Source organism: Mesoplodon mirus (assembly GCF_964341445.2).
Source record: "Mesoplodon mirus genome assembly, chromosome: 15".
Taxonomy (NCBI): Eukaryota; Metazoa; Chordata; class Mammalia; order Artiodactyla; family Ziphiidae; genus Mesoplodon; species Mesoplodon mirus.
In genome coordinates this window covers 4402821-4428262 of record NC_138991.1, presented here as the reverse complement: position 1 = coordinate 4428262, position 25442 = coordinate 4402821, and the positions used below count along the sequence as shown (strand labels likewise).

General features: G+C 45.5%; 1 protein-coding gene and 1 long non-coding RNA gene across 8 annotated transcripts in view; one reads left to right on the top strand and one right to left on the bottom strand.

Annotated features, from left to right (window-relative positions):
- Nucleotides 1-19665, top strand: part of GNAS (GNAS complex locus) — a 53762-nt gene extending 34097 nt beyond the window's left edge. Inside the window, exons 1-13 of one of the 7 annotated variants that reach the window (XM_082645537.1) lie at nt 1311-1519; nt 5218-5290; nt 8249-8293; nt 12506-12560; nt 12648-12767; nt 14497-14594; nt 17740-17794; nt 17932-18005; nt 18132-18190; nt 18299-18419; nt 18586-18716; nt 18933-19000; nt 19246-19665. In XM_082645537.1, coding sequence (XP_082501663.1) covers nt 1381-1519; nt 5218-5290; nt 8249-8293; nt 12506-12560; nt 12648-12767; nt 14497-14594; nt 17740-17794; nt 17932-18005; nt 18132-18190; nt 18299-18419; nt 18586-18716; nt 18933-19000; nt 19246-19392 — 1185 coding nt within the window. In that variant the 5' untranslated portion in view covers nt 1311-1380 and the 3' untranslated portion in view covers nt 19393-19665. Of the gene's footprint in view, nt 1-1310; nt 1520-5217; nt 5291-8248; nt 8294-12502; nt 12561-12647; nt 12768-14496; nt 14595-17739; nt 17795-17931; nt 18006-18131; nt 18191-18298; nt 18420-18585; nt 18717-18932; nt 19001-19245 lie in introns of those variants that run through there. The other 6 variants (XM_082645536.1, XM_082645535.1, XM_082645540.1 and 3 more) reach the window with 6 other exon arrangements.
- A 4161-nt stretch (nt 19666-23826) lies between these two features.
- LOC309816355 overlaps nt 23827-25442 on the bottom strand; it is a 60765-nt gene continuing 59149 nt past the window's right edge. Inside the window, exon 3 of the long non-coding RNA XR_014296017.1 lies at nt 23827-23928. This is a non-coding gene — a long non-coding RNA (uncharacterized lncRNA). The remainder of the gene's footprint in view (nt 23929-25442) is intronic.

Genomic DNA, 25442 nt, shown 5'->3' with positions numbered 1-25442 from the left:
ACGGACTCGAGCGACGAGGACGAGGACGACCTATTCGACGCCTTGCGAGGCTTCAGGGGCGCCGTGTGGGGGTCCGGGCTGCTGAAGATCAGCGCGCTGAGCGCCCACCTGCCGCTCCTGACCTTCCTGGTCCTCTCCGTGCGCAGCCCCGCGTGGGTGCTCGATTTCCTACTGCAGAAGCGCCCGGAGCAGGGCCGCGGCTGCGGCTTCTTTTTTGGGGCGACCTGCTGCTTCCGAATGTTCCTGGGCTGTGCCTTCTTCTCCTTCGTGGGCGGCCGGGCCAAGCGCAGAGGCCGTGGGCGCCCCGGGACCTCGGGTGCCTTCGGCTCGGGCCATGGCGCCCAGCGCCAGGGGCGCGACGAGCGGCTCATCTAGTCAGACCCCCGCCCCTCCCCGCCACCAGACACCACCATCGCTGTGTAGTGTGGAGTTTTATTGAGTATTTGTGTGTGTGTGTTTGGACACATTTTCCTTTTCGGTTGCTCTGTCCTTTGGTTCGTGCTCGCCTCGCTTCTTCCACACTCCCTGCTCTCTAGCTCTCTCTGTCTCTCTCTTCTTTTCGAAAAATTTCCTAAGTCCGGGCTCTGGCTCGCGCTCCCTCCCCTTCCGCCCACCCCGGCCCCTCGGCGGCGCCCGCGGGAGGGGGGAGGGGGCTCGGCCTCGGGGGCCGCTGGGCGACGCGGCCCGGGGGGTGGAGCGTTGGCGTCGTGCGAGGGGTCGTCACTGGCTCGGAGACGCCCCCTCTCCCCCCGTGGCCAGCCCCGCTTGGGGCCCGAGCCAGGGGGGCGAGGGGGCGTCTCCCAGGCCCGTCCCGTCCCGGGCGCGGGCAGAGGGACCCCCTCCCCGGGTACCCGGGGGGGGGGGCGCCGCCCTCCGCCAGCTCCCGCCCTCCCCGCCGCCGCGGCCGCTGCCGCGGCTGCTCCTCATCCCTCCTCCTCCTCCTCCTCCTCCTCCTTCCACCCCCCTCGCCGCCGCCGCCTCCTCCTCCCCCCGCCTCCCCCCGCCCGCCGCGGAGCTTTGGGTCGGGGCGGCGGCGGGGCCCCGGCCGAGGCAATAAGAGCGGCGGCGGCGGCAGCGGCGGCAGCAGCTCCCGCAGCTCCTGCTCTGGTCCGCCTCGGTCCGCGGCGGCCATCAGACCCCTCGGCTTCGGCTCGAGGGGCTGGGAGCCGCGCGCTCGGCTCGGTCAGACCGACACCACCCTCCCCGCGCGGCCCGCAGTCCGCCTCGCGCGCTCCTCCCCGAGGAGCCAAGCCCGCGCCCGGCCCGCCCGCCCGGCTGCCCCGGCCCTCTCCGCCCGCGTGAGGCCGCCCGCGCCCGGCCCCGCCGCCGCCGCCGCCGCCGCAGCCCGGCCGCGCCCCGCGCCCCGCCGCCGCCGCCGCCATGGGCTGCCTCGGAAACAGTAAGACCGAGGACCAGCGCAACGAGGAGAAGGCGCAGCGCGAGGCCAACAAAAAGATCGAGAAGCAGCTGCAGAAGGACAAGCAGGTCTACCGGGCCACGCACCGCCTGCTGCTGCTGGGTAAGGGCGGGGCGGGGGGCGCCGGCCCCGGCCCGGCCCGGGGGCCCCTCGGGGCGCCCCGCAGGCCGCGCGCGCCGAGCCCGCCCCCCGCCCCGGGCGCGCGCTCCCGAGCCCGCCGCCCGCCCGCGGGCTCAGTCTCCCGGGGGCGAGGCCGGAAGGGGGACCTCGGGGCGCCATTCGGCCGGGCGGGGGCCCAAAATGGGTCCGGGGGCCGTGGCGACGCGGGCGCGGGTCCCCCTCCCGTGGCCGCTCGCTCTCTGTCTCTCTCTCGCCCTCCCCCTCGCTCTTTTCTCTCTCTTTTTCCGCGAGGCCTACACGACGCCAGGGGTTCGGGTGCGTGTTGGGGAGGGGGAGGGGGAGTCCCACAGGGCTCGGGAGACTGCGACAAAAAGAGGGTTTCGGGGACAGGAAATGGGGTGGCGGGCCGAGGGAGGGGGACCCGCCTCCGTTGGGTGTGTGATTTGTTGGGAGAGGGAAGGGGAGAAAGCGAGAGGGGCCGGCGGAGAAGGGGGTGACGCGGGGGGGGGGCGCCGCGGTGGCTGAGGGGGCCTCGTCGAGGGGAGGTTCGGCGGGAGAAGTGGCCGAGGAGAGTGGGGGCGGGTGACATCAGCCCCTCGGAAGGGCTCGGAGTGGTAAAGGTGGTGCAGCGAGGGGGAGGGGGCGCGGGCGAGTCGTGGCGCCGGAGGGGGGGGCGGGTGGAGGAGGGAGCGCGGCGGCCGCTGGGCGCGACTTGGTGCGTTGCGGGCAGGACACACTGTGTGCGCGGAGCAGACGTGTCCCGGGCCGGGCCGGGCCGTGGAAGGAAGAGAAGGAGAATCGAATAAAATAAGGCCGAAAAAAAAAAAAATGGAGTTAGTACTCTAAGTGCCCAGTGAAGCCAAATGACACGTCATTTTACAGTATGACCTTTTTTCCCCTTCCAGATATGCAGGCTCTTTGAAAAGCAAAGAAGAGAATTAACTGTAGCAGCTGCCGCCCCCCCAAACCATTAACACACACACACATTTTCCTGTTAGTCGGCCACATTGAGAGTGCTTTGTGAAAAAAATGGAAAGAAAAAAAAAAAAGACATGCACAAATCAGAACTGGAAAATGACATTTGTCTGTAAATGGCTTCTTGGTCTGGAAATGGCGTGGTTTTTTTTGTCCTTTTCAAGGTGGGAGGGGGATTGAGAACGCTTTAAGGAAAAGACTTTTTTTCCAGGTGGAAGGAGATGAGACTACATTAGTTGTTTGTCAAGTGACATTTGGTTGTTTGGTTTGGGGTTTTCTCTTTTGATTGCGGTTTTTCCTCTTTCTTGGCCAAAAAAAAAAAAAAAAAAACGCGGGGTGTGTGTGTGTGTGTGTGAACTGTAAGGAGATGGCCTTTCCCCCTTTTGTCTTAAAGGTGCTGTTTTGGGAAAATAAATCAAAGAAAAGAAGCATAAAAGAAATTGTTGAAATAACCAGAAGAATTACACAAGCATTAATTAGTATGGAAGTTTTCCACTTCCTTAGTAATTTGGCTATCTGAGTTAATTTGTGAATTTGCTAGGTTAAGACCTAGTTCATGGTCACATATCAACAGAACAGCCTGATTATGAAGAATAAATTGTAAAGGGCTGTTTTTTCTTTGTGGTGGCGTCTGCTTTGCTCTTTTTTTTTTTTGGATGGGTCACGTCTTTGTTCTCCTGGGTCCAGATTTATGTAAAGCAGAAAATCATTAAGTGAAAATAAGTCCCTTTGGTGTGTGTTTATGCATTTGCAATTACAGTAATTAAATGGTACGTATGTTGAGGTGTTGTCAAAAACTTCTAAAGGTGGAACTATGGTATGTGAATGTTAATGTGCATGTAATTTGATTTCAAAGTATAAGCCTAGAAAAGTCAAGAATCTTTCCTAGGAACACTTCTGCTATCTGAATACTAACAAGTGTGATGCTCATGGTACCTTAAATTTCTAACACCGTTGCACGGAGATCACAAAGTCTTCACTTGAGACTGTTGCTCTCAACACACCTGGTGTCACTGGGCTAACCTTTCCCAGGTGTCCTAGCCCTATTACCATAATTTATTGAAGGCTCTGGCATATGGGGGTCTGCAGCCCAAGGCAGCGCCACACATTTTGCATCTTTAAATCGTGATTCTCACCAAATGATGCCCCCCCACACAATAAAGGAAAAGTAGTGATGCCCAGAATCCTCTTTTTTAATTTAATGATATGAAACCTGAGTGAATTACAGTACCACAAAAGATCTTGCAGTAATTTTTCAGTCCAATGCTCTAATTTCCTAAATGTGGAAACTGAGGCACGGACCTGTTTGTGCCTGTAAAGAGAGGTGATACACATTTTAACACGAGAGTGTTGGAGATTCTGATTAAGACTGTATTCTCTTCATGGAATCTCTTAATCGTACCTTTAATATTTTAATTTATGAGAGTTAGACTCATTAAGATAGAATGTTTGCTTTGAAATCAATGTTTCTGTGGAAACTGATTTTAACTTTTTACAGATATTGATTACAGCCTTGTGAAAAGGCGAGAGAAGGAGGAATGCTTTGCTCTCTGGGCAGTAAAACAAGACAATTAATAAAATTAAAAGTGAAAAAGAGGACTAAAAAACCAAACAGGTTTGTGCTTGAGGAGCACAAAAAATTGTCCCCTCAGCGTTAGTTGTTGGAGAGAGTATCCATTTGCAAAAACAGAAAATGAGAAACTAGCAATCCTCCTTCTAGCTTGGTGGAACTGTGTTTTTTCCATAAAACTATATGTTTTTACAAATGAAAGGTGGTTTAAAATGGGGGCATGTGCCCCTTCTAGCTCTGTTCGTTGGGAAGGGCTTGGAATCTTTGAAAATTCAGTGGTTCCCAGGAATATTTTCCCTTCTGATTAAAGTCCTGTCCTTTTAGCATGCTAATAGGGTAGTTCTCAAGCCCTGTATTTAATATTTAAATGTCTTTTTCGAGAAGGTGACAGCAAATCAGTGGTGTCCCCCCCGCCATGGTGGTTGTATCCTGAGAGAGTTTATCTTTAGAAAAATAAAGTTAGCAGGAAAGGGGGAGGGGTGTGGAGAAGTGGATAAAATGTAATATTATGGGGCTTAGGGGTTGATTTTTAAGTAGCCCAGGGGGCGAGAACCCTGCAGAGAAGGCAGCAGCCTTGAGAAAATGTTGAAGAGGCAGTTGCTGCGTCAGTACGTGATCTGGGGGCGCCTGCAGGGCCGGGGCATTGTTTGTGAATACTGGGGTATTTTAACCATGAAACATCTGACAAGCAGTGAATTATGTGGCCGTATACATTAATGTGTACATCTTTACCAGTGAACGCTCATAGTTCAAACATCCAGTTTCATGGCTTTAACTGCAATTTTCTTGACCCCCCCCATGACAGAATTGCGTCATTCTTTCTTTGCCCCTTTGCCCACCCCACAAATTTTAAGGCAACCAAAAGGAAAAATAAAAAGAAGAAAACAAAACACCTAAACAAAGCAAAACCTTTAATTCTTGTGTGTTGTTCTGATGGTGGAATACTGCAGGTACACACAAAGTTGGATGTTTATTTCATTTTCTCTGCGTCGAAATGTCAAGGAAATTTGCAAGTCTCTTGTTTGTTTTTTGTGTGTTGCTTCTATGGAGAAAACGGCAGTCCTCTCTCTCTCCTCCCTGCCCAAAGTGTGTAAAATGCCTCCCTCTTAACCTGAGACTTACTTTCATTTTCTAGGTGCTGGAGAATCTGGTAAAAGCACCATCGTGAAGCAAATGAGGATCCTGCATGTTAATGGGTTTAATGGAGAGTAAGTGTCAAATCTGTGGCAAGGGCACAGGCAGAATAGCACATTGGATACTAACCTTCAGGAAGTTTAGGTAGCTTTTGGGGGCTGGGCAACGTCCGCTTGATTTTTTTCAGCCTACATGTTAGAAAATTCAGGGAAGAGCTCTTTAGGCGTTGTTCTCCTCTCCCTCCTTTTACTCTTTGGTGCAGCAACGAAACAGTAATAATAATAAAGCCCCAGTGTTGGCCCTGTGACGGGTCTGCGGCAGAATTTTGGTGCAGTGGGTCTCAGACATAGCTGACGCTGGCCGTGGCCACCCTTTTGCCTGGTGATGCTGACCACTGCAGAGACGCCCCCCGCCCCCAAGCACATTTCAGCGCAATGCACCAGTGCAGGATGTTGTAAACTACTAGGGAAACATGGTTTCAATAATATTCTCACATAAAACTAAGATGGAAGAGTCAGCCCTTGCTCATAATTCCTCATTCCCCACCCCCCACCCCCTTTGGAATTATCATGGGTAAATCATTGTTTCCCTTTTTAAAAATCGATGGTCTTGCCTAAAGAAAAGAAAAAGGAGACGTTTAAATGATGGAAAGGCTGGGAGTTGGGCACTTCCGGCCAGACCAAGAGGTACTTTTGCTTTTGAAAAGTCCTTCAGGGCATTTTGCTATAGGACAATATGACAATACCGCAGTGAGAATAAAGATGAAACGAGAGAGTGCCTGTATCAGGGACCTAAAAGATGGGAATGGCGTTCTACTTGCCTGGAAGGATGCAAATAAGGGGCACAAGTCTCCCCAGACCCAGCCTCTGTTTTCACGGGGGTGAGAGCAGTTAACCTCACTAGATTACAAACACCTGAAGGCACTAGTTTGCAGTTAGTAGTTGGTTAGCAATCCTATTACCTTTCTTAAACCTGGATTCAATTGAAAGTTGCATTCCCCCTTGGTTTCAAAAGGGAAGGTTGAGTCAAAGGGGCATAGTTTAATTCAGTTGTGCACCCAAAAGAAACAAGTTAAAAAAAAGTTACTGTCGCCTACTAAGGGCGGGGCGGGGGGGGAACACACGACAAAGATGAATTTTATCACCTTTCAGAGGTAAAAGAACTGCGCTGAAGGCAGTTTATGGAAAACAAGCTCTTTATGGAAAATTCTAGAATTTCTTAGACCAAATAGGGGGGTGGAGAAAAGGATGACATCACCCATACAAATGGACATTTTAGTTTAGTGTGCTTTTTAAGCTTTAAAATTCAGAGGGATGGACTATTAATTGTATGAATGGCTCCTGATGAGTTACTGATACGCACATACGTGCTGTTAATTAAAGAAGTCAGTTCACTTGTCACAAACCAGTTCTGAAATTCTTAATTTCTAAAGCCTTGCCACCAGAGTTGCCATCCGTCAATTAAAACAAAAAACCTGAAATAGGCTTCTTGCTCTGATTTTGTAATCTAAAGAAAAATCTTGCATAATTTTCCCCCCTGCAACTTGCTGGGGAGAGCTTCTTCATGAGGCTAGTTAAGCAAAAATAATTTGACCATGTACCCTCTAGATAAATATTTTGATTAAAACTGGACATGGCTCGAATTTTTTAAAAGGATGCAGCAGCCACTGTTTACCTTAGCTCCAGTCCAACAGAAGATAGGACATCCTTGACATAATTCACTTAAAGTTTTATTACTCTGCAGATTGCCCTAAAATTTTTTAATTTTTAGGGAAAGGATTCTCCTCCCTAAGTGAGCCCGTCTGTAATGCAGACGAGGCATTTAAACCAGAACTTCTCTTTTCTATTTTTTCAAAAGAGGAAGTGACATTCCCAGTTTGCCTGCTTTGTAGAGGAAGCCATAGGTAATCTCCGAGGATGTTAAATTTAGCCCGTGAAAGTGACATACAGGGGAATTCTTTATGTGAGTCTAGAAACCTTATTTTTATCTTGTCCAACTGAGCCTCCTTTTTTCTTTTTCCTCGCTGTGGTATTGCAACAAAAGCGGTTTCCTTCTCCACTAGGAATTCCCTGTGAAGTGGGGACATCCATCCACGAAAGGGTGTTTTGTGTGGTGCAGGGTCTCTCCCTCCTTCCTCCATAAGTGTGCGCTTTGTCAGGGCTGGGCTGAGCTATTACATTTGCCTTAACTGTCCGCAGACTGCTGTGCCAAGTACATCTGCAGAGTAACATGTCATTAATCTGACCTTCAGAAATACAGAGGTCAAATGCGGATTTTCCTAACTCAACGCTAACTCTCTATCTTACATTAAAAAAAAAAAAGTGCCATTAACACTGGTTGAGCTAATAAGCTAATCAAGTACAAACCCACGTAGACAGCTTAAGCCATCTTGCCCGTCCCACCTTCAAGGAGGATTTCCTACCATTCATGAAGATTGGGTTTTGGGGGGTGGGGAGGGTTGGTGGTAGTGGGTTTTATTCTTTTAAATTATTTTTTTGTTGCCTTACGGTCCAGGCACACTTTTAATTGATGACAGTTTATGGGGAGCAACTATATAGAAATAACATAGGTAGTTTCCCGACTACAAAAAGGGAGGAAATTAATATTGGCATCAGGAAATCATGGGCCAGAACACCCATGTCTGTGTTCAGATGCAACATGGTGAAGATTGAGGTCTGGGACAGTCAGCGGCCTTATGCGCTGCTGTATTCTCCAAAGAATTGTGAGATAAATCACTGCTTTAGCTCCCTGATGCATGTACATTTAGTGAAAGCACAAGAAAATAATTATCCGTCTCTTCTGTGCCCGACGGCAGTTCCCAGAGGACTCTGCTAATACTGCAGCGAAGGTGTGGAATTCTTCCCTCTACGGTCTGCAGTCTCAGTAGACATTCCAATTTAGCCAGAAAGGCGACCTAAGAATTAACGGGAGGATGGTGGCCATTTGTTTAGGAATGTAGAGAGGCTGTGTGGGGTTTTTGTGAAATTGCGGTGCCTTGCAGATTAGGTGAGCTTTCAATCTCTCTTTAAAAGGGGCGGCGAAGAGGACCCGCAGGCCGCAAGGAGCAACAGCGATGGGTAGGCACATTCAAAAACAGAGAAACTTCTTCACACGCACATTTGACACACACGAAGGTCATACTGGGAAACTGAGGACACAGAGACCCGGGAAGAAAACCAAAATCATTTAAGGGCCATCAGTCAGTCATCTTGGTATATGTCTGCAAACAGCATCATTTCTTAACATTTCAGAGCAAGCGAAGTGCAAAACAATTTTTTTTGGCCAACCTTACAGTATAATTAGATCCAGCTGGGGGAAGGCTATAGATTGCAGCTTTAGATGATCAGTTTAGTGTTTCTCGAGAATTGATGTTTTTCCATATGGTTTCTATCCTCCCCCCCAACCCCCCAGCTCACCATTTGAATTGGCTACTTGCTTTTAAAACTGGCTACTTGTTTTTAAAACTACTAAATTCCATCTATCCAGTGGTTGGTCTGATTTTAAAATTTCAGACCTCCGGGGGGGAAAAATTTTTTTTTTTTTTAAACCTCTATTAAAATACGTGGTGCCACACTGTCCTTAATTTTGGGGAAAAAAAAAAAAAAAGTGCCGAGGAGGAGGGGAAGGTCATTGTTGAGAATGATCTCGAAAAGCCTCTGGTCTTTTTTAAATTGTCAAATTAATTTTAACCCAAGGCACTTTATGTTAGCTAGTGGACAGGAAATTAATGATGGCCTCCATCTTTTTCCATTCATTATCAAATTATTTTTTTCTTCACTTCCTGCATCCGCACTGCCCGTCACGCGCGTGCGCGCACACACACGCACACACGCATGCCAGGTAACCCTCTCTGAGCACTGCTTTGCTTATTCAGCCTGCAGTGAGGGAGCAGCTATTTCTCCTGAGAACATGCAGAGCCGACTGACCTAGCCTAGGGCATCTCAAAGAAATGGCTTCTGTGGCCTGGGAGGGGAGGGGCAAAGGATACTGGGGGGTCGGGACCAAGTAACTGACACATGTTTGTTCATCTGTTTTTTTTAGACAATATTACCCCTAGATGATGGCTTCAATTTCTCATCTTCCCGGCTATGTCCTATCACACTTTGCATGCTGGAATTGCCCGTCTTAGGAACTTCTAATAAGAATACTATTCTGTTGGGGAGGGGGGGAGGGGGCCCTACCACCTAACCTCTAAAGATAACCAAAAAAAAAAAAAAAAAAAAAAACAAAAAGAATCCCTAATTGACAAAATGTAGTGTATCAACCATCCAAGGCATCTACATAAAAAGTGATTGACAGTTTACTGTACCAAAAGTTGGCATTTAAAAGCTATGACACATCCTTACTGAGCCACCTACTGTGTACTAGATGCTATGCTAGACCCCTGAACCCTTCTAATACCTATTAACAGCCTGCTCTTCTATCTGTGACTCTGTTCTACAAGTAGAAATAAGTATTAACATATGTGATAAATAAAAATTATCTGCATGTCTCAGCAATCCCTGTATCCTGCGTCTGTCTTCTGTCTTCTGTCTTTTCCCACAAAAGGAAAAAAAGAAAGGCATAAAGATAAAAAAGGTGTAGAACTTAGTACGACATAGCCTTCCCCTAATACTTAGCTGAAGGGGGGAGCGGGGTGGGCAGCTCTTAGAATTCAAACCCAGCATAGAAAGCAGCCCTGATCTGCTTTATACGTGGGGGGGGGGGGGGCAGAGAAGCTACAATATCCTAAAAGTACTTCCAGCCCCCATTTTTCAGTCCATCAGAATTCTAGCAATTGATATACAATGTGGCCTTGTTAAGTAGTTTAGAGACATCTGAGGAATTTTCTCCGAATGTCACAATCGACATTAAGTTCATTAAGCGATAGTAAAAATTATGATAAACCTGCCAGCCCCCAGAATCATAGCTCCATCTACAGAGTAACTGCTTCAATGGAGGAATTTTTATGTTAGTATTACACGCCCGAATTAGATTTTAGATTTCTATTTTAGCTGTTTTATACTTGATATACTCCCACACCTATTCACATACGTAGATGAATACTGAACACGTTCTCAAAATATCCGTATTTAAGACTGGAAGTTTTCCAATTATCATACTACTACTTAGACCAAAATATCAAACTGAATGAAAGAATCAGGTTTCTGGAAATAACTTTTCTCTTGCTCTGTGTTCATTTGGGTATTAAATACCCGGTCATATCTAATTTTAACTCTGGTGGGACCATAAAAACAAAGGTTAAAGGCTCTCAGTACCATGGAAATGGAGCTTGTTTCTAATGAATGGGAATGGATTTGTCCTATGGGGTTTTGACTTTGAATTCCTGGGTGAACGTTAGGGACAAACACGTGTCCTTTTAAAACTCCAACGGCTTAAATACCTGATTCAGACTGTAGCACCAAGTCTGGACACGATTAGTAATTTTCAGAAACGTACGAAGCAGGATAGCCCCACAGAGGGGTCGGGACACTCGCCCTTTAAGCCTAGGGTCGTTGCGTTAAGAGTCTGGGGGCTTGGGGCACGGATCCCACTCTCCTGGTTGGCAGCACGTTCTCATATCCGTGCCTGGAGTTCTCCCGACCATGAGCGGGTTCCTGGTACCATATGTCGCCCCACACCCTCAGCCCCTGATGAGCACAGCACCTCTAAACCACCTCCTGATTCCGGTGTGAGAGGGGCGGGGTCTCAAAGGCTAGTTTGACCCTGGGGTAGGGATGAAATGCGATGAGATCATTCAGAAAACGAGGGCCCACCCCTCAAACGAATATGCAAGGAAAGGCCAGGTTCTCGAGGGGGCGGGGCTCTTGCAGGAGAGCACGTGACATCCCCCATCCCCCGCCGCCGCCGCGGTCCCCCCGACCCGAGAGCCGTCTCCCCACGTCACATGCTGACCTCCCCGCTGGGCTGCACTTTGCTGTTACCCGCCCCCCGTCCCCCCACCGCGTGTCCTCTGCATTAATGTCCTGTCGTGTTCTGCCCCTGAGGGGCTACGTGTTTAATTTCTACCTCCATCCCACGACTCTTGGGCAATTAACCCCGTGAATACGTCAAAAATTGGGACTCTCTTTAAAGAGATTCCTTTTAAAATCCCGGCAAGAGACAACGTAAGCTGTCTGCCCCTCTGTCGTCCTGCCTCCGTCACTCAGGCCCTCCCGCCCTCAGCCTCGGCTCCCTCCTCTGTGAGGACAGCACCTTAGGTCCTCGTGACGCTGCTGTTACATCCCAGGGCCTAATACGCAGTAGGTGTGTCGTGGCTGTGGGTTCAATACCCCATCCCACCCCCCAAACCGAGAGGTGACGCCTGGGCAGTAGAGTGGCAAGATTTACACCCCGAGCAAGAGGTCCTTAACCCCTAAAAACCCAAACCCGAGAATGTTGCCTGGCTGTGCCTGTGATGAAGGACAGTGTCTGAAAGACACGGGGACAAACAACGTCAGGGGACCACAGAGCCAAAGGGCGTGGCCTTTACCCGTGGTCCCAGGGACCCTGAATGTAGACGGTTCCACATCCACACACAGGCCGTCCCAGGTGCCCAAGTTAAAATCAATGAGCAACAAACGCTAACCTCTACTTAACCGAGGGGCATGGGCCACACCGCCTCCTTCCCCCCCCCCCACAATAAGTCCCAGATCATAAAGCCTTCCGGGGGCAGAATCTTATTTTACCTTATTCACATCGAGGGATCAATCTATATTAACATCATCAACTAGAAACGTCATCCGCTGCTGCTGCCTGCAGTGACAGACACAGTGACTACTGAAATAAACAAAAATAAATAAGCAGGGCCCCAAAGCCCTCAAATCTGTAATTAACACTACCACCTGCATTTCATCCACTGGTTTTCCATGTGCTAATCCAGTGACTGAGGAAGCCCCAAGGCACACCTTGAACTTTTCCCCCTCCCAGCCCCACCCCCAAAGCAGGGATGCTAGCAAGGGCCAGTAGGAACCTTTTCGGAAGTGCTGGTGTGCCGTGTGGGCCTCAAGAAAATGGAAGCACCCCTGAATGGTAGTGAGCCAGCCCCCACTTCTGGTACAGTAGCCTTGATCCTTATCTAGATGCCGACTTGGTAATCTGCCCCAATTGGGCGTGTCCTCAGGACACAGTCTGGGAGGTTATCATTTGAAACCACCTTTATTCGGGAATCTCCAACCTCTGCACAGATACGAACCCACCACTCCTTCAAGAACAGAATACTATTTTAGTTGGAAAATCGTGATTGAAGCGACACTGTGAGTCAGCGTGATGCAATATGATTTTTTTTTCCCTTTTCAATCCCACTGTAGTGAGAAGGCAACCAAAGTGCAGGACATCAAGAACAACCTGAAAGAGGCCATTGAAGTACGTGCCTGGTCCTTTTTGTCATTCTTTTAGCCTCCCTTTCAGACAGCGCTGTCCCCCTGACCGCTTTGCTCCCATCATTTTCAGACCATCGTGGCCGCCATGAGCAACCTGGTGCCCCCCGTGGAGCTGGCCAACCCCGAGAACCAGTTCAGAGTGGACTACATTCTGAGCGTGATGAACGTGCCAGACTTTGATTTCCCTCCCGTAAGCTAAGCCCATGCCCCTTCCCACCCCACACACCCCCTGGGATGTCCTCCACACAGGCACACTGCCAGCAAAACCCATTTCTGTGATATTGATAGGAAAAATAATCATTAGAGCTTTGGTCAAGATGGATGAGCGAACTTCTGTCACCCCTTGTCAATCTTGGCTCGCCCGTCCCCGCAAGTAAACATCACAGTTCAATACTACAGTTCTCACTGTATTAGACTGTAAATGTTTATGAGAAAAAGTCATGAGTTGTGGCGGCCTTAATTATTCCCTTACACACATCTTGTGACAAACAAAACTGTTAAGTATGGCACACAAATGCTAATTGTCCAGCTAATCAAAAATATCCTAAGATACCAAGGGATGCAGAAATGAAGTGCCAGCTCTGAGTTTTATAAACGGAAGATATTCTCATTTTAAACAATTTGCCATTTAACCTTTATTAAGGTTTTTCTAAAGTCAGTCCTTGTCTTGGGGCAAATGAAGTCTTTTCTCATTATTCAAAAAAAAAGAAAGAAAAGACCTTCCCCTAAAGAAATCATAACCCAGGGACTGGCCTCTATGCACCCTGGCTGGCGTGCAGGACACTGCTTACAAAGATTTGTCTGCTCCATAAAGAACTATTTTTAGGGAACACAAAATTGCCTGTGGCCCAAGCATATATGTTTTGACCCCTTTGTGGGGGAAGAATAGTTTATAAGAGGGGAACAGGAAACAAGATGGAAAGATGGGCACGTTTATAAGGCCCAGAAGGAAAAGACTTGTCTACAGCAAAAACAATGACTTATTGTTGCCTTTTGTCAGGCTTTCGTGGGAATTTGTGTTTGTGTATTTTAAATGGGTTTGGCTGCAAACTTCTCCTAGCAAGGAAGCAGTATTAGTAAGTATGGCTAGGTAAATTCTTTTAAATGGAAAAAAAGTCGAGCAGTAAACACAGTACACATAATGCCAAACAGACTTTCATGAGACGTGATTCTGTATTTCTAATAGGAGAAAAAAGGCAGCCCGTTAAAAATACACCAGGACGGTGACCTCTTAAGGGTCTCCTGTTAGCTGAACTTCACGTTCCTGCCTACTTTTGACCCTTTTCTTGCTGCATTCACATTGCAGAAAAACCTTCACTTTCCTTGTAAGGGACGAATTGCCCCGATACAATTAAAAATGTTGTTCTGTTCAAATGAAATGTGAATCATGACCTACTGCCATTTAAAACCACGTAGAGATCATTGTCATTTGCTCTTTTGATTGACAGGCATTGATGGACAGGGTCAGATTTGCCAGCAACTCCCAACCATAATATTTTTTTCTAAAATTCAAATTTTCCTGGAAGGAAAATTTCGATCCCGCCACATCTGCACAAATGAAAACGTCTTGTTTCCACGACATGGAATCATACATTGGCAGCGCCTCCTAACGAGTGTATAGTCCTCCTAGATGAGCCGTCGGGTGAACAAAGTTATTCAGTAGTTTACTCTGGCCCCTCCCCCCACTCCCAAAGATATAGGATGAAAACTTCCCAAGAACAGTAATTCACAATACGAGGACAGCTGGATTCAATTTTTGAATACGTTTAGCACGCTGAAGGTCTTTAGGAACGCCCATTCCTTAGTTTGCTCCGAAATTGGGAATAATCACACCCAGGGTTGGTGGCAGAGTAAACTCCGGTCTCATTGACTTGGAGCAGCTCCCGCGTCTAAACCTGCCCTCTCGTGTTCACTTTCAGGAATTCTACGAGCACGCCAAGGCTCTGTGGGAGGACGAGGGGGTGCGCGCCTGCTACGAGCGCTCCAACGAGTACCAGCTCATCGACTGCGCTCAGTAGTGAGTAACCGCGTCTCCACGTCCGCATGTGAGATAGGCGCACACGGAGCGCACCTTACAAACCTGACTCCCACTTTCCAAGTTTCTTGTAAATGAGTTCTTTTCATAGAAGCCAGCCAGTTATTCCCACCCGCGGTTAGAAAGTTCTAGTCTGATTCATTTGTTTTATAAAGCCCTTAATAGCACTTTTCAGTGCAGTGACATTATTTTTACACAAACAATTAACGCCTGTTAGAGCGAAATGATAATTACCTGCAATAAAGTGACATTCATAATTAATCAGCTTGAAGTAATTAACTGAATGGACCTCCAAGCATTTAGGGAGATAGGGCAGCTCTCACACTTTGGATCAGGTAGAAATATTCTGTTTTATTGCTGTGATGTAAAAACCTGACAGAGGAACAGTGAGGACAAAAATATGCCTCCTCCTCCTCGGTGACTGATAAGTCGCTTTGCTATTTCTGCTGTCAGGTAGGTGACTACAGTAGCTGCCGGAGGGCAATACTTCTAGTTCATCTAGAGCCGGGTATTGTGTTGAATTCCATTTCCTCTCCTTATTTATTCATTCACTCTGGGCCTGAATTCAAGGATGCTCCCCCCATGGGGTCCTTGCTGTGTCCTTTCATGGGCTGTCTTCCAGTGGGTGTGATAACACAGCTGGAAAGTTGCCTTTTAAATAGTTTATGACCCTCCTTATCCTGTACCTAACATAGCAAATATGTGAGGTTCAGAGCCATAAAAAATATTTGAAAGATACCGTTTGTTTGCTGATGTTGCACAAATGTACTAAGTTATCATTTTCTCAAGTTGGATTGTCTTTTATGACCGGGGCAAGGGCAAGAGAGCTTTGTGATGTTTTAGCCTCTCTCATGTAAGTGACTGAAACTCACAAACCATTTTACTATTGAAAATATTAAGTAACCAGGACCAAGGTACCCCGGCTGGCTCACAAAAAGCTAAAATCGCATTACGCAGGAGCCCCACGCCAGAGGAACTTATTGTGAAAACCACTCGAATAAACAGGAGGGAGGAAGAGGTGACGGCGCTCAAACAGCAGACACGAAGCCAGCTCCCCAGAATCCTGTTACAGACACATCACACAAGCTGATGTTAGGCGCTGTGAAACCTATCAATTTATCTTTCCCTGGCCCTGCTTTCCCATCGAAAATGCATTTGATTATTTTCAGTTGTCACACATGTAGCTATTTTGTGATTTAATATACAAGCAAATCTGTATATTTTTTCAAGGAGCAGAAAAACAGTCCATCTGGGCCGGTCCCTGTGACCCTCCCACCCCCACCCCTCCTTCAACAAAGCCCCTGATTTTCTCAAAAGTTTGAGCTTAAAGCTGGAAGTGCTAATTATAGTAACGCAAAACAAATGGAAATCCTGGAATTGTTTGCCTTTTGTATTTTGGATCCAAGTCAGAAGTACAGGTACAAGATTAGGAGGGTTTAACCATCCCAGTTTTGAGCGCTCTGGAAGCACGGAGGGTGTAACAACTTCATTGATGAACAGTTAGCCAGGGTTTTTTTTTGGTTTTTTTTTTTTGAATCTCACGCCATTTAAAAGTTGTTTTTTTAAGGCAAAATTCAGTTGCTCCTGCAACTTTATCTGAAAATGGCAACATTTGCACAATTTGTGGAAAGTTTCAAGGGAACTCCGGGAAAAAGGGAACATAGCTTGAATCTCAGAAAGTGTCTTCCCCAGCCCGATGATTAAAGTGGTCCTGCCTTTGCAGTGACCACCGTGGTTCTGGTTTAACGGCTTTTATGTTAAAGTTGAGCTCCTGGTACCTTGCCCGTTCCTTAAGGTGCCTATTTTTATTTGTTGAGCTGGGGTTTGGCTGGCCTTACTCCAGATGTCTCTCTCACAAGATTTGGTGCTGATGATCTATTTATAGAACTGTGGTTCTGTTGCCATGGCAACATGCTGCAGGCCAGGGCGGCTGGGGAGCTATTTCTGGCCCGGTGCTGTAATGTAAGACTGATTGGGCAAGTCGGTATATCCTCTAAGCCAGACTAACTTTAAACTGGTAAAAAGGAAGGTGGGGGGGGAACCTTATAGAATTTCTTTAAATAGACTTTTCTCTCTTTGTGATTTTTTTTCTGATTAGCCCACTTTACAACAATCCAGACCCCTGCCCCCCCCCCAAAAGCTGGTTTTAATATTAACTTTTCACAGTAGTTAAATTAGTCTAGTCTTTTAGAAGTTATTTTTCCTAACATTGTATCTAGTCAGGCAACACAAGCAAGATAGTTTTTACTTTGGGAACAGTTATGGCTGTGGAGTGGGAGATAGAAAACACTGCTTTTCCCTCTAAAGCTTTGGCATCACTAATGATGGCCCCTGAGACCGCCCCCGCCCCTCCACTGTACATGCTCCCTGCCCAGATAAGGGCCCCTAACCTGGATGGCCGTGAGGTTTTTTGAAAACTCAAAGTTTAATATCTGGACTGTTCTATTTCATGGACCAAGTGGAACGGAAGGGAACTTTGTGTCTGTTTCCTGTTCACTGTGGTAAGGGCCAAAAGGGCCCCTTCTTAAAAGTAGAAGGAAGGGATGCCCTTTCTGAGTAACTCAATCTTATTTTCATTAGTCCCTTGGGGGGCGGGGAATCCTTGTTTCTTTAAAGTGTGCCATCTTTTTCATTTTTTAAAAAGAACTGCGTGACATGGAAGGGTACAATTTTCAAACTACTTGCCATTTTAGTCAAAACCAAACAATTTGAAAATCGTGAATTTTTTACTCAGCCTTTATTAAATGGCACAAAATCAGACCTGATTTTGGGCCCTCAGCTAATTGACATGCACAGAACCAGCCTTTTAAAATTAAAGCAAGACCAGAGCTCTGCACCGGCCTGTGCTGTACCTGTAGGCCAGGGATCCTGAGAGCCCACCCCTAGTTCCTGGTTCCTAGACCTACTGGTCAGCCAGGTACATTTATCTTAAATTCTGTTTGCTCTAACCTTTTCTAAGGCATAAGCTTGGACTCATAATGAACACAAGCAAACTCCCCATTGACTTAATGCCAGGTAACTGTGGGGTGATCATTTCCATTTAGCTGGACTTGGCAGAGAGGCCGCAATAGTGGGCAAAGTAGCATGAGTGTGTGGTCACCCCTGTGCCTTTTTCTTTTCCTCCCAGCTTCCTGGACAAGATTGACGTCATCAAGCAGGCTGACTATGTGCCCAGCGACCAGGTATGCACACGGTCTCACAAGCAGAGGAGGTAGAGCCCTCTTTCCGAACTAGTCAAGACTTTTGCCCCAGATTGTCAATTATTAATAATGTTTTGGTTGGTTTGGGTGAGATCCCTTGACCTAAGATTTTGTTTTAGGACCTGCTGCGCTGCCGCGTCCTGACTTCTGGAATCTTTGAGACCAAGTTCCAGGTGGATAAAGTCAACTTCCAGTAAGTAAATGGTTCCCTTTAAAAAAAAAAAGGAGAGAGAGAGATTTCTTGACGTTCCCTCTGGCCGGGAGAATGGTGGACCAGTGTTGGCCCTTGGAGTGACCAGGTGTCATTTCTCTCCTGCAGCATGTTTGACGTGGGCGGCCAGCGTGATGAACGCCGCAAATGGATCCAGTGCTTCAATGGTACGGAAGCCACGGGCTTCTCTGCTCTGTAAGGACATTTGGGTTTTTTCATCGTTAAGGGTCATTTCCACTTCTAACGTGCACTGCTTTTGCTTTCTTGTGCCGAAGATGTGACTGCCATCATCTTCGTGGTTGCCAGCAGCAGCTACAACATGGTCATCCGGGAGGACAACCAGACCAACCGCCTGCAGGAGGCTCTGAACCTCTTCAAGAGCATCTGGAACAATAGGTTTGTGCGGTGACCCCCTGGTCTCCTCCCCACTGATCTCAAGGCCCTGTATTTGCATGGCTAGTAGAAAAGAATCTTGTGCAAGTTCTTGGGCAAGCATCTCAAACCCCTTGCAGAAAGAACGCTTTCTTTTCCTGGGCATTAAACCTGTGTCTCTCTTTCTTAGATGGCTGCGCACCATCTCTGTGATTCTGTTCCTCAACAAGCAAGATCTGCTCGCTGAGAAAGTCCTCGCTGGAAAATCGAAGATTGAGGACTACTTTCCAGAATTTGCTCGCTACACTACTCCTGAGGATGGTATGTGTGGCCTTCTGCAGTTGATTAGTGCCCCTTGGTCCTATGGGGTGTCTTGCATATGTTAAAAATTTCTGTTCTGGATTTTAAAAATGAACATCCTCTAAGAATGGAACCCCCGCCTCTCTCAACCACCACCACACTATAAGGGATCTGTAGGGGGAGCCAAAGAACCTTATTTTAATCACTTAGGTAACAAAATATTTATATTCTTTGCAGCGACTCCCGAGCCCGGAGAGGACCCACGCGTGACCCGGGCCAAGTACTTCATCCGAGACGAATTTCTGGTGAGTAGAGACTGTCTTCGGTTCCCTCTCTCTGCTTGTTCTTTTATTCTTAGGGTTGTAGGTTTCCTTCCTTCTAAATTGGGGGGTCAAACCATCCAGTTCCTCAGTGTTATTTCACCACCAATTTGGGTTTGTTTTAACATGACATCGATGACTGGTGGGCAGTCCTGGGTAGATGACCCCACTGCTGACAGGGGGACTCACTGGAGGGGCGGCACTGACCGAGCTCCCTCCTGCGCCCACAGAGAATCAGCACTGCCAGTGGAGATGGGCGCCACTATTGCTACCCCCACTTCACCTGCGCTGTGGACACAGAGAACATTCGCCGTGTGTTCAACGACTGCCGTGACATCATCCAGCGCATGCACCTCCGTCAGTATGAGCTGCTCTAAGAAGGGAACTTCCAAATTTAATGAAGGCCTTAAGCACAATTAATTAAAAGTGAAACGTAATTGTACACGCAGTTGATCACCCACCATAGGGCACGATTAACAAAGCAACCTTTCCTTTCCCTCAAGTGATTTTGCGAAACCCCCTTTACCCTTCAGCTTGCTTAAATATTCCAAATTTAGAAAGCTTAAGGCGGCCTACAGAAAAAGATTAAGGAAAAAAAGGCCACAAACGTTCCCTCTCTCTTTAAGTAAGTAAAATAACAGCAGCAAACAGAAATAAAGAAATAAAAGAATAAATGACATAAATGAAACAAATGAAATAAATATTGTGTTGTGCAGCATTAAAAAAAATCAAAATAAAAATTAAATGTGAGCAAAGGATGTGACTCCCGTGAATTATTTGTGGTTTCAAGCAAATACCCATTGTTCAGGGTTTTGACTGCATCAAAAGTTGGGAGGCCCCCGTGTTGAGGTGACAAGGCCTCAAGGTTATAAGTGGGTATAAAATATTGCCACTCTATGTTTTTGTTGACCTAATCTTGGGTTTCTGAAAACAATTTGCAGACAATACAAAATGTCCACCCTGTTCTCCTCTCGAACCCAATGCCCCATAGAAAACCTCTAAGTCCCATCAAAAAAGTTCTATACTTTGATCACTGCTGCCCTATCCAAAGAGTCTATCAACTTATACCCTTATATATTGTCTCACAGTGTGCCTGCTTACCTAGTCTCCCCAAATAGGTGTTTGAATTTCAGCTGTCTGTCCTGCATTAAGACAGGGACTCAGTTGGGTGGGAGGGATTTAGGAATGCAGTTTACAATCAGGAAAAGAGTTATTCAAGAAATGGTGTACAATGTATATTAAATCATCACATTTTACACTTTATCTTAAAATTTTGTCAATTATATCTCAGTAAAGGTGGGAGGTGGGGGTTGAGGAGGAATAAAGCTGGTACAAAGCTATCAAATAATCAGAAAGAAATGGTATAGCAATTTTGGGAAAAAAACGGGATCCCTACCTCATTCCATACACAAATGAACTCAGTGTGGGTCAAACACATATGGTTAAGTACAAAAAGTTACTTTAAAAATGTCAATTTTTATAATTAAAATCTTGGTTTATAGAAGGCCTCTCTAAGCATGACCTAAGATTTAAAAAAAAACCAAAGAGGGCTGGGGGATGACCGTACAAAAATTAATATCAAATATGAATGGGGTGGGGGTGGAGACTGGATAAAAATCTGTAACAAAGGGTTAGTTTCCCTAATAAGCAAAGAGCTCTGAAGAATTAATTAGCAAGCACCTCTCGCAAAAATGAGCAAGGTACATGAACAAACAATTTTACTTTTTAAAAAATGTACAAATAACTAATTAACATTGGGGAAACCATGCAACCTCACTCATAATGAAGTGAAATACAAATAAAACAAACAATCTTCCACCACTGTTGGGGGAGGGGGTGGCCACCAGCACTCATGGGCCCCACATCAAACTCTGAATCCTTGGTGGGTTATGGCTTGGACCTGAGGTCCACTTGGGCTCCCTAGTCCTTCACCCCCCAGGCTCATCCCTTAAGTTCACGGTCACCCATGGAGTGGCTTCCTGGAGGGGTGGGAGGGAGAGACCAGTTTGCCCAAAGCATCAATCATTGCACCCTCTGAAACGGGCCAAATGGGACATTAATCAAGTTGATTCTGTAATTCAGGCCAAAAACCGACTTCCTATTCCATTATCTAGGTCAAATTAATCCCAGCCAATTAATCCTGAAGCAGAGTATACCAGAGGTGAGCAAAGCATGCCCCACGGAGGGCAGAAAAAGTAGCAAATACCCCATGTCCATAAACCTTCCCAAAGCTTCCTATGTAACATTCATTCCACATAAAAATTGTTGGCTTACTAGGTAGATTTCATTACAAAACGACCCTCAAACCGCCCCCCCCAAATTAACATATAATCTACATGAGTGCTTGCTATGCAGATATAGCCAGAAGACCAGTCCCCAAATTCCCATAATCGTCCAAAGTACTCCAAATAAACACAATTAACTAAACCCTAGGCAACAAGTACAAGACCAGCCCACCATACAAACACCCATCCAAGTAAAGTGCTGGCGGAGAATAAAGTCCCAAAGCCCCTCTTCCAAGATGGCCGCCTGTATGCCCCGCCCACACAGAAATTCTAGAGCCTTCTCTGAATAACCCACATAAGATTGCTATGCTAGCCACATAGCCATCACAATTAGGAAGCAAATTCTCAGGCTATAGAACATTTATACATAGAAAATGATATCCCAGAATCCCCGGCCCTTGCTGGTCAAAACTGGCAGAGACTTTGTGATCACGTCCAGAAAGAGGGTAATAAAAGTCACGGTTATCCACCACCTACTATGTGCCAATTAAATCACTGCCCAGTGAGACAGGTTCAGCTATTACTGCCATTTTATGAGGCCTAGAGAGACCAAAGTAACTTGCCCCAAGAGTTAAGCAGGGAAAATGGGCTTCAAACTCAGGTAGCCAAAGCCCACTGCTTGGCTACTACAATATCCTGTAGTTCTAAAAGGTATAGAAAAAAAGAGAAGGTCTACTGCTCTTCTTCCCTGGATGCCAGTTGCCAGGAGCCCAGGCAGGACCCATGACTCCAAGGGGAAATCCTGCATGTCTCCATTGACTCCATATCCGGTGGTGATGGTGGGGTGGGGGGGTCGTGAGCAGGTCGGGGAGGGGAAACGTACGTCCTTGTCCCTCAGAGAATGGCACTGGACACAGTCCTGCCTTACCCCCAGTTCAGAGGTTTGCCATGGGGCCACCTCCAGTCACTCTGATGTGTTTCAGGGTCCCTTCTCCTCCTTGGGATTTATCCCTTCTACTAAAACAATTTCATTTTCGTTTTCCCTTTGACTTGGTACCAAATGTAACTCTTACAGGGCTATTTTAAAATCTAAATTCTAGGATCTTCAGAATTCCAAAAAATCATGAAGAATTTCATCTAAATATTTGATTACAATAAACCATTAGTTTTTTAATTGTTAGCTGAATTTTACATCCCTACTCAAATGCAAAACAACATATTTTTCTAAAAGTAACAATTTGTGCTCCACTTTATAAAGCTGTGGAGGCCAAATATTAAAAATAACTATTCTTTGATCTTTTAGAGATTAAAAAAAATAATAATAATGATAAAAAACCACTAAGCCCCCTGAGGGTTTAGTTTGAGGAGGGTCTAGAATTGGTCAGAAATTTTACCCACCTTCACTTTTATTTAAATGTAGGCAAAATTATTCCCAAAGAAATGGCCACCTCAGAACAGCCTTTCTATGTCAAATGGTATTCTCTTATGATAATGGTTTCTTGGACTTTTTTTTTTTTTTTTTTTTGCGGTACGCGGGCCTCTCACTGCTGTGGCCTCTCCCGCTGTGGAGCACAGGCTCTGGTCGCGCAGGCCCAGCGGCCATGGCTCACGGGCCCAGCCGCTCCACAGCATGTGGGATCTTCCCGGACCGGGGCACGAACCCGTGTCCCCTGCATCGGCAAGCAGACTCTCAACCACTGCGCCACCAGGGAAGCCCTCTTGGACATTTTTGGTGATCGTTTTAACTCAACAAATATATAGAGAGTACAGAACCTATGCCAGCCACTGGGAGTTCTGCTCTCATGGGTAAGTCCTATCAGGGGAGACATTCATTTACTAAATAAATAACTAAAAGAATTATAAATGATGAAAAGGTCTCTGGGCTAATAAACAGGATGGGGGTGATGGGGAATGGGAGCTATTTGGGGAGGGATTCCACTTGAGATAGAATAGCCAGGGAGGGCCTCTCGGAGGAGGTGAATTTTCTTATGGGAATGCAAAGGATGACAAGGAGCTAGTCATCTAAGTATGAGTAGCAAACATCACTATTCTTTAATCAATATTACTTATTAAAACATTATAATTAACATTTATGGAGCACTTTACCATGTGCCAGGCACTGTCCTAGGCCCTTTATATGGATTATCTCATTTAATCATTTTGAAACCCTAGGAGGATATACCCTATCATCTGTACAAGATGTAACCAATCTGTATCCCACTGTACAAAAATGAAAAAGGTAAAATACATCTAAAACATTGTGAATAAATTATGCAAATTATGCTTTTAACAATGGTTACACTAAAAAGGCCATGCAATATGCACTTAATTTGTGAAATTGCTACTCAGGTTCCTAACTTAGAGTTGGCGAGTTTGGTGTCCTTACAATAATTTTTCTGTATATAAACATTTACATACTATGAACAACTAAAACTGTCTGGTTTCGCCTAAAAACTGTCTGGTTTCGCCTATCTTACTTTCTCTATCAGTTAGGAATGTATTCAGCTGCAAATAATGGAACCCTGACTTGGAGTTGCACAAACAGAGGCGTATACCTCTTACTTACCAAGAATTCTGGAGGTAGGTGTTTCCTGGTGTTATCTCAGCAGCTCATCAATGGCAGAGCCTATGCCTCCACAATTCTTTTGGCTTCTCTCCCGTGTTTGCAAAATGGTATCATGTCTCAGCCTAAGGCAGAAAGAAGAAAAGGACAGCCCAATCAATTCTCTCATCAGGAATGCAAATGCTTTGTAGATGCCCTTTGTTCTCTCTAACATGTGAAATATACACAGATACCAGGATAGCAAGATAAATAGATGGTGAGATAAATAGCTAGCTAGCTAGATAAGACAGAAAAGTATGTGTTCAATAACACTATTACAAAAAAATAAATAAATAACACTATTACAAACACACACACACAGAGATTTATAATTTTTTGTCCCATGGACCATGATGGAACTTTAGAAAGATACACCCAGAACCTGTAGTTTTTAAGAATTAGGGAATATAACAGGTAAAAAATTCAAATCATAAAGGACTAATTTGCATAATTATATATAAATCAATTTGAAAGCCTAGATGAAATAGATAATTGTCCAGAAAAATACTGTTTATCAAAACTGGAGACAAAAAAAATCTAAGCAGACCACTTAACATAGGGGGGGAAAAAAATACAGAGCCTAGAGGGCACCATGACAAAAGGGCTTCAGGCTCTTGTTGTGGGAAGCTAGTGAGTGGAAGGAAACATGAAGGAGGCTTATGGGGCACCAGGGTCTGCTTCTTGATCTAAATGCTGATTAAACAAATATACTCTATTTGAGAAAATTTGCTGAACTGTACACCTATGATTTGATATTTTTTTTCAGTATATATACTGAAAAAAATTTTTAGGATGGAGGGGAGGAGGGAAAATTTTTTTTTTTTTTATAATGAGGAAGAGGAAAAGGCACCAGACCCAGGTAATTCTATAAGAGAATTCTACTAAACCTTTAAAGGTCAAATAATTCCAATACTACTTAAAATTATTCCAGCATATAATGAAAGGAAACTTTCAAAAGTATTTTTATGAAGTATAACACTGACTCTGAAACATGCCAAACATTGCATCCAAAAATAAAATTACAGACCAATCTCATTTATGAATATCAATCATAAAATCTTAAAATATAAGCAAGCAGAATCCAATATTAGTTTAAAAAAAATAAACATCATGCTTAGGTAAGATTTATTCTATGAATTCAAACCTGATTCAATATTGGCAAAATAGTAATATTTGCCAAATTTTAACATCCATTTATATTTTTTAAAATCCAATAAAATAGTGATTAATGGATGCTCCCTTAATATGAGTCTATGTAGCATATATTATATAAATGTTATGTATATAAATTATATATGTATGATACATATATAAAATATATTTTTCTACAAAACACAACATTTTACTTAATGAGGAATATCTAAAAGCTTTTCCACCAATGTCAGGAACAAGAATCAAAAAAGACAAGGATGCCTCACGTTGCCATACTATATTTATCATTTTATCGAAAATATAAGCCAATTCAATTAGACAAAAGAAAGCAATCAGAGGTCTGAGAGTTGGAAAGAAAGAAGTAAAACTATTCTTTATTGCAAATAATATAATTAAATACCATAAGTCCCCCCCCAAAAAAAATTCACAGAAAAACAATTACTAAAAA